This window comes from Oxyura jamaicensis, chromosome Z, assembly GCF_011077185.1.
Source record: "Oxyura jamaicensis isolate SHBP4307 breed ruddy duck chromosome Z, BPBGC_Ojam_1.0, whole genome shotgun sequence".
In the NCBI taxonomy this organism is placed as follows: Eukaryota; Metazoa; Chordata; class Aves; order Anseriformes; family Anatidae; genus Oxyura; species Oxyura jamaicensis.
In genome coordinates, this window is record NC_048926.1 from 55,095,406 (window position 1) to 55,104,209 (window position 8,804).

At 43.5% G+C, this 8,804-nt stretch overlaps 1 protein-coding gene across 1 annotated transcript; it reads left to right on the plus strand.

Annotated features, from left to right (window-relative positions):
• Window positions 1-1,335: 1,335 nt before the first annotated feature.
• NANS (N-acetylneuraminate synthase) lies at window positions 1,336-8,251 on the plus strand. The gene is made up of 5 exons (XM_035309958.1): window positions 1,336-1,561; window positions 2,135-2,350; window positions 6,468-6,567; window positions 6,803-6,957; window positions 7,952-8,251. Exons 1-5 carry the CDS (start codon window positions 1,430-1,432, stop codon window positions 8,249-8,251), a joined length of 903 nt encoding a protein of 300 aa, XP_035165849.1. The 5' UTR covers window positions 1,336-1,429.
• Window positions 8,252-8,804: the final 553 nt, after the last annotated feature.

Sequence of the window (8,804 nt, forward strand, 5' to 3'; positions counted from 1 at the left end):
CCATGCCTTTTTTTTTTTCTTTTTTTTTTTTCTCCAAAGCGTGAAAGAGATACTGGAGGAAGACAGAAAGTAAGCCATATACCCTGGAGGAATGACAGGAATGTGGAATAGCTAGCCACGTGAAAGTCTCTGAACACAGGAGGTATTCCTTTTTATTCCTTTTTCCTTTCAGAACTGTTAACTCATCATTTTTATTCAAAAATACACATTTATATATATAAAAAAATAATCTGTGGCTAATGTAAGTAAACAACCAATTCAATGTTTTTCAGCCTTATCTGGTTCAGTTAAGAGAAAACCAGAGGAAGGAAGAATCGGGAACTATTTATCACCTCCTTCTGAGATCACTTGGATCTCTGGGCGGACTCTGTCCACGCAGCATAGCTTGGTTTGGTTTAGTTCCTGATTCATACACATTACTTCACAACAGACCGTTCTGCTTTTGTTTTTCTTGGAGTTAATATGTAGTAGCCCAACACAGCCTTAAACCACTACATGAAATAAATGCAAACAAACTGCTCATTAATATATTCCATTAGTATAACTGCTCTGCATAACCTGCTTCCTTTTACACAGAAGCTTGTTCCTCAGGCTTAACAATCAACTTTTCTTTCCTCCTGCAAATGATTGTTACAGTGCCTTTTGCCCTTAAAGCTCTGGAAGAAGGTAACTGTCTTGAGCAAAGTATCCCAGCTAGGCTGCAGGTAGCTCAGGAGAAGAACAAAATTTTGAGTAGAAAGAGGGGATGTGCGTGTAGCATTTATAAACATTTCTGTAAAAATCTTTTGTTAGACGATGATGTTTGCCAAAAATAGAGCAACACATCTACATTTGGGTCAGTTTTGTTTCAAGAGAAAAGGAATTAAGAGCTTTTACACACAAATGTCATTTCAATACTGTTAGAACTGTATGTTTGTATTTTACTTTTTTTTTTTTTTTTAGTCATATTTCTTATATAAGTGATAGTCTTATATTTCTTATTTATGTATTTTAAGGCAAAGTCAGAAAGCAGTCAGCTAGGAAGGACACTGTGATCAAATCCAACAGCGTGGTTTGAAAGATCAAAGCATTTTTCCCACGCATCTTCTTGAGGATGTGTAAACCCTTGAATTTTTTTCTCCCTGAGCAGAAATTCTCGTTTCCGCAAGCTGCACCCCCACGCGAGGAAAGAAGAAACCAAGCGAGCGAATGTGCCGCCGAGATGCACACCCGCCACGGGCTGAGGGCCCCTCCGCGCCCGCCCGCAGCACCCGGGTCCGCCTGGGAGCGCCCCGGCGGCGGGCACCCCGCCAGCGCCCCCTGCCGGCACCGCCGCCGCCGCCATTACGGGCGCGGGGCGGGGCGGCCCCCTCGGCGCAGTCGCGGTCGGTCGGGCGGTCTGTCGGTGTGTCCGTCCGTCCGTCCGTCGGTCGGCGGTGCTGTCGCCATCATGTCGCGGGAGTTCGAGCTGTGCCCCGGGCGGCGCGTCGGCGGCGACCATCCGTGCTTCATCATCGCCGAGATCGGGCAGAACCACCAGGGGGACCTGGACATCGCCAAGCGCATGATCCGCATGGCCAAGGTGGGACCGGGCGGGACGGGACGGGACGGGGCCCTCAGAGACCTCCCATGGGCATCACGGGAACGTGTCACGCATGTGAGACATGCATTAGACATGCTAGGCTGTGTTCAGAACCAGCTTGTCGCCGCGCAAGAAGTCACGCTGTGCTCAGAGCCGCGACAGCTGGTGCAGAGCAGGGAGAGGTTGGCTCTGCGACACGCGTGGTCGCAGGCAGCTTTCAGGTTCGTGGTCCTCGTACTACAGAGGCCTTGGCACTTCTGTGTAAAATTACCGTGCGGCAGCTGAGCTGGGGAACTGGCAAGCGTGGCAAGAGGAAGGTCAGCGTTGTCGTTTCAGTATGATTTCTTTCTAGACTGCTGCTCCACCAAGCATACAGGCATTTTGAAATAAAAGGGTGCACGTGGGGGCTTTGTCACTCAGTGCTCACACCGTTACTGCAGTGGTACAACAGTAACGTGAAAACTGAAATGCAGCAGGTGACAGCATCAGTTGCACAGGCCTTGTGTGTTCAGTCCTAGGACAAGTGCAGTTCTGGTTGCACTGCCACTGAGTGTGCACCACCTTCTTTTGCAGGAATGCGGAGCAGACTGTGCTAAGTTTCAGAAGAGCGAACTGGAGTACAAATTCAACAAGAAAGCCTTAGAGAGACCCTATACCTCTAAACACTCCTGGGGAAAGACCTACGGGGAACACAAGCGCCACTTGGAGTTCAGCCATGACCAATACAGAGAGCTGAAGAAATATGCTGAGGAAATAGGGATTTTCTTCACAGCTTCTGGCATGGACGAGGTATGTAAGCCGTACTGCAATGACAGGGAGGATCCAGCTATTGTGTCTGCAGTTTGTTACTTATGCACTATAGTTCTGATATAAAAAGAATACCACGTATGTGAGGACACTGAGTTTGTAAATGAGGGAATTGGAGTAAAGGTACTTCTGTCAGTTCACTATTCTGATTGATTAGACAGCTGAATATCTTGGAAGAACTACCATTTATGCTGAAGTATGTATGCACAGTACATTATATTAGAGACTAGGCCTCAGCTGGACTCCTTGAACAAGCAAGACTTTGAGAGTTTAGATCAAAAGGGCAATCTGACTGCTATGCAGCATTGTCTGCTGTATCAGCTCCAATGCTTCAAACTCTCCTCTGTATTTGAACTAGATTCCGTTCTTAATGCCTATTGTTTCTCTCTTTTTTCTTTCTTTCTGTTTACTAAGTTTATGTTTCTAAGCAGAAGAAATGCATTTCTTTTTCTTTTACTAATCAAGGTGGAGAAGGTCTCCATCTTGCTCTGTTATTCTTGAAACATTACTTATTTTGTCAGAGGGCTTTTGGAGAGTCAGCCAGCAGCCTGGAAACTCCATGAAGCTCATCTGTTGCTGTTCCCCCTTCAAAGATGTGGAAATCTTTAACTCTTTCTTGTTGCCTACCCCAAAATGATGTTAATTACAGTATTGAGAAATGCACTCCACATTTGAAATGTGTAAACTGGAAAGTTCAGGTAACACTTAAACCTTAACACGGGTTGAAGATTGTGTATTGTTCTAGTTCTCTTTGTGGCCTAGAAAAGAATAGAGAAACAAACTGAACAAGAGCTTCCAGAAACAAGCCAGCCACTCTTGCATAAGGCAGACACACAATCATCCCTGTCATTCTGCATGTAGCCTTATCCAGGGTGGGACAAGGACGGGATTTATCTAGTGTTCTCAGGTGGTCTGTTAAGTGCCTTGCTTTCTCTACCATGAGAGAGAATTCCTGATATCAGCTTAATCTCCTTTCTTACCATTCCCATCTAACATAAAAGTTCGTACTTTCATTCTCCTATCTCCTGTTTATTCAAACACCATTATTACATTATTATTACATTTCTCTCTCTCTTTTTTTTTTTTTTTTGATATTTTTCTGGACTAAGCAGTTTCAGGCCCTTGAAGCTTCTTACGTTCTTTTCTAGTCCTCTGGCCATTCCCACTGTTTCTGTTAACAGACTGTCATTTGGACCAAAATCCTTGAATTGCTGTACCCCAGCTGAGAGTGCAGCTACCGAACACCGTAACACCATCAGAAACTACTTCAGATGTCTGATAGACAAACAGGTGTTTTGCGTGCATCGCAATAGCCCAGTGCTGTGGGCTCAGAAATAGGTCAGGGAAAAAGGGTTGTTGTGATACTTATTTTATTGGTGCCTTCATGTCTAAGGGACCTGCTGAATAACAACACCTGCTCCATCTTTTCCTTTAGGAAAAGAACAATTACATCCAGTAGTCTCAGACTTCTGTACCTGAGATCTTAAGCACCCGTGTGCCTTTGGGATGAAAAATCACTCCCTTTCTGTTCTAATGTTAAAGCCTCCTCCTTCTACAAGCTGTAGTGAAACACAGAACATCTTTCACATACAGCAGCTAATATCACTTTCCACCTCTAAGATCTCTCTTTATCTCAAGGTGCTGTGCTTCTCTGAGCCTGTGGCCTCATCAGCTACTTAACAGCACCGAAACATACTTGGGCATCCTTTTTTGAAGAGCAGTTACTTTATACAGCTGCTGACACTTCTGGTAGTATTTCTGCTAGCCATCTTCAGACTTACTGCAGACTTTGTATAGATGGATGTAGTAAGTCCTTGAGAACGTTAGCTTCTGTGAATTGAACATAACCTCGGGAACTCCAGGCAAGTTGAAGAGGTTAAACTGTGTGTTTAATTGTATGAGGAAGTTCTGTGAAGCAATGTGACGTAAATACAAAGACAGTGGGTAACTCCTTTATCTGCTCTGCTCCAGCGTGTACTGGAGACGGAACAGGATCCTGTTGAACCACTCCCTTTTATGTTGTCCCTGCTATTTGAAGTTACACAGGATCACAGACTGGTTGAGGCTGGAAGGGATGGACCTCTGGGGGTCATCTGCTCCAACCCTGATGCTCAAGCTGGTCCTGTTCCTTCAATCTCCTGCGAGAAAGCTGCCAAATTCTGTGAGATAGTCACCTTATGAAGAGTGGCATTAGATATTGGGTCCATATGTCATACTTCATTTTGTGCAGTCTCTTCTGATTAGATTGGTGGCTTTTTAATATGTCTTCATGCACAATGCATCTTAGTGAATAAACCATATTAAAGAGGCATTACGCATCCTAGACACAAGCAATTGAATCTGCATCATAATGATTACAGAAAAATTAGACTGAAGAAGGTGTGAATCTGTTTTGAACATTACCTTTGTCTTTCTCTGGCACTAAGTGAATTGGGCTGTGACAAGGAATGAGGCAAAGAAATTAAAAGTCTGTGTGGAGAGATTGAAAGGGGGACAAAGTTAGGTAACTATTTTATTGTTTTGCCCAAAATGAAGAATTCTAATGTCGCTTGTGATATGTTTGGGATTTTTTTTCATTAAATATACTTATTTTCAAAAGGTTACTTACTGATGCAAAACTAATTTTAATGGAACTTCCACTAATTTCTGAATTATCTCAAATACAGCACACACATTTTTAGAAGGAGGCAGAGCGTAATTAAGATTTGAGTAAACTGTTGTACTGTCTTTTCTCTGGCACATCTTGTATTTATTTTTGGATATCGCTCATAGAAGAAAATCCATTGTGGCTTTCTTTATGGATACATGATTTGCAAACATGATTTTTCCATGTCTGTGGGTTACTTGTTCTTTGGAAGGGAAGCATTAACTTTTTCCACAAATAGTGACGTGGCAAGTAGCTAGATGCAGAAGTTTACATATGGTGGGAACTGAGGAGGATCAGCCATTGCAAACAGGTTAGCTAGACTGCTGAAGCTGGTGACAGGTTTCTTCTAAGAGTCAAAAGGCAGCAGAATACTTGTATGACTGTTCAGAGTGACAGAACTGTTCAGAAAAGCTACCTGCATATTTAAGGGCTGTTTGTGGTTTAACACCTCTGAACTGCAGATGTGAGGCAGGCAGACTGCCTCTGTGCCTGCAGTACATTCCCTCTTCAGCCAGCTAACTCCATGTGCAGGTAGTTACTCTTCCTGGTAGTGCCAAAAAAATCAAGGAAGAGTGCCCTGCCCTGGGAGTTAGGAGCAGGGGAGCACGGCTGTACAAAGCTGCTGTACATAGAGCAGGCTTGACCAGCTATGGCTGGGAGACCAAAGAGACTGCCTTGAGACAGGGAACCTAATAAAAAACTTGTGCAAAATCTGTGTAAAAGAAGTGTAAAAGAAGGCACCTTGGTAATACTTGATCTGGAGGAAGTCAGAAACTAGTATCCTCAGAATAGGAGATGTTATTCAGGAGTTGGACATGTAAGTCCATTGAGATCTAGCCTTACCAAAAGTTAGTACTGTTTGATGAGACTTGCATTAACTGAACTGAGCAGACTGAAGTGCCTGATACATCCCCTGCTCCTTAGCTCATTCCAGTAAGCACCTTTTCCAAAGTCTCACTTTGAATAAAATTATTCCTTTCCCCAGGGTAACAAATGTTGATATTCTTACTGTTTGCCTTCTGATTGTATCAAGAGTACTTTGGTAACAGTCTCAGAAAGTCAGGCTTAATGTTTATATGCCTGCCACAAGGCATCTGACAAATCCAGCCACACTGTTTATGCTGTATCTTAAAATCTAGTCCTTTGATGGGCTCAGAGTTTCCGAAATGTTAATCTGAAGACCAGCCTCCTGAAGCAAAATGGCGTATCTGCTTTTGATTTATTTGACCGTTTTTTTATTATTTTTTGTAACTGATACCATTGATTCGTGAGAAATATAGTTTGTGGGGCTATGTATATATGTGCCCTATTTAATTAAGCTTTGGCTTTACTGTTTTGCAGTGTTGGGTTGCTTTTATTGTTTGTTTGTTATAATACAGCATGGTAGTTCTTGTCTGTTCTTGACCCAGCTGAAGTGTTATGTTGAAAAGCAGTGACTTCTTTTTCTTGCAGATGGCTGTGGAATTTCTACATGAACTGGATGTTCCATTTTTCAAAGTAGGATCAGGAGATACAAACAATTTTCCATATTTGGAAAAGACTGCAAAGAAAGGTAAGCATTTTCTTTCGAGCAGTCTTAGTAAACATCACTTTGTATCAGTAGCTGTCTTAGTACATATTTCCTCCACTTGATTTTGGAAAAAAAATTTAGGAAAAAAAAGATTCACCCACCTTCTTTTTCCAGTTATTGAATTCATTCACTGCAAGAATTTCAAATATGTTTTTGTAGCTTTCTTGTGGACCTAATCTTGAGATCTGGGGCAAACCATTTTTTTTTTACTGGCTAGGACGCCCAATGGTGATTTCCAGCGGGATGCAGTCGATGAACACAATGCACCAGGTTTATCAGATTGTGAAGCCCATCAATCCAAACTTCTGCTTCCTGCAATGCACCAGTGCCTACCCGCTTCAGCCAGAGGATGTCAATCTCCGTGTTATATCGGTCAGTGAATAACAGAGATTGCCATGGGGGGTACCAGAGAAGAGCTATGTATTTCTATTGCGTTATATTTCCAGATCTTGGGCAAGCAGGAGTTCACTTCTGAGAAGTCAGAAGAGTGTCATGTTCCTCTAATTCATGCAAACATTGAAGTGAAATTATTAATTGGATCCTCTTTTAGGAGAACTCAGCTTTGAAGAATATGATACTGTTGGGCCATTTGCAATTAAAGAGAGGGAAACAGGAGGCTGAAGTGTCACCCCATTCTTTGCAGTGGAAAGTAAAATGACACAGACAGTTACCTCCAAGAAGGTGCATGTAATTGAGAACATGATTCTATATAGGGGGCTAGACCAGAAACTTTCATTGAAAAGGTTTCATGTGAATATGAGAGCTGCAAAGGAAATGGATTATAGTTGCCTTTGCTGAACATACTACTTGGGTATGCCTGATACTAATGCAAGGAAAGGTTCCCAAATTGGCCGGTGTTCAAACGTATGCCTAGCTTTAGTTTCAGTAGAACTGGGCATGATGGCATTTAATTACCTGTAAGACTGGATAACTCCTCTATGTGCTGCAGAAAGGATTGCTTCAGATTTGAAATATGAGGAGGTGCAGAATCTGCTTTGGATACAAGTTAAGTAGTCCATTGGGTTCTTGGATGAAAATAAAGCACTATTTTATTGGTGTAATTTACAGTGATGTAGGCTTTGAAGACCTTGAAGAGTACAACTAAATTAAAAAGAAAAGTATAAGAAATTGACGAACAGAACATATGTCTTTCATTGTCAGTATTGATAATCCCAATGAACTTGTTAAAACAAGATAGTTGGTAATGCATGACTTGTTCAATAAAAAAATCATCTCAAGCATAACCAACCACTTCTTTTGTGGCTCAGTGACTGTCCATGTTTTCATTGCAGTTATCGTTGTTAAACTTGCTTCATCTCTGAAATTGCTACCTTAATAATTCAGGTCAACTCTGTCATGATTCCAGGCGTATCAGTCAGCTTTTCCTGATATCCCTATTGGATATTCAGGGCATGAAACTGGCATCGCCATTTCAGTGGCAGCTGTGGCTATGGGTGCAAAAGTAGTGGAACGCCACGTGACTCTTGACAAAACATGGAAAGGAAGTGACCACCAAGCATCCCTGGAGCCAAATGAACTGGCAGAGTTAGTGAAAGCCATCCGCACTGTGGAAAAAGCAATGGGTTCGCCGATTAAACAACTCCTGCCCTGTGAAATGGCTTGCAATGAAAAGGTAACTTTTGCTTTTGCTTCACATGCAGCATAAAGTCTTTGAGACTGACAGCTAATAACGCTATATTCATGTGGTGGCTTTACCCTGCTGGATGCCTGAGCTCCACCACAACCACTCTCTCACTCCCTCTCCTCAAAGGAAAAGGAGGAGAAAATATGCTGGAAAGGGCTCAAGGGTTGAGGTAAGGACAGGGAGATCACTCACCAATTATCATCACAGGCAAAACAGATTCAGCATAGGGAGATTAATGTAATCAGCCTATCACTAGCAGACTAGCACAGTGAGAAACTACAAGTGAACTAAAAACTGCTCCAGCACGGGTCCCCCACGGGCGGCAGCTCCCCCCACACCCCTGCTCCTGCATGGGCTCCTCTCCATGGGCTGCAGCTGTGGCCCGGGGCCTGCTCCTGCGGGGGCTCTCCATGGGCCGCAGCCTCCTCCAGGCCACATCCACCTGCTCCAGCGGGGGCTCCTCCACGGGCTGCAGCGTGGAGATCTGCTCCATGTGGGACCCCTGGGCTGCAGGGGGAGAGCCTGCTCCAGCAGGGGCCTCTCCCTGCACAGGCCGCAGGGGAACTGCTGCTGC

Bases quoted from the DNA above. Each gene is read 5' to 3' on its own strand.
- NANS (XM_035309958.1), top strand. From the start codon at position 1,430: ATGTCGCGGGAGTTCGAGCTGTGCCCCGGGCGGCGCGTCGGCGGCGAC. The intron at 6,568-6,802 runs GTAAGCATTTTC...TTTACTGGCTAG, and splicing joins GGAAAAGACTGCAAAGAAAG to GACGCCCAATGGTGATTTCC. The intron at 6,958-7,951 runs GTCAGTGAATAA...TCATGATTCCAG, and splicing joins TCAATCTCCGTGTTATATCG to GCGTATCAGTCAGCTTTTCC.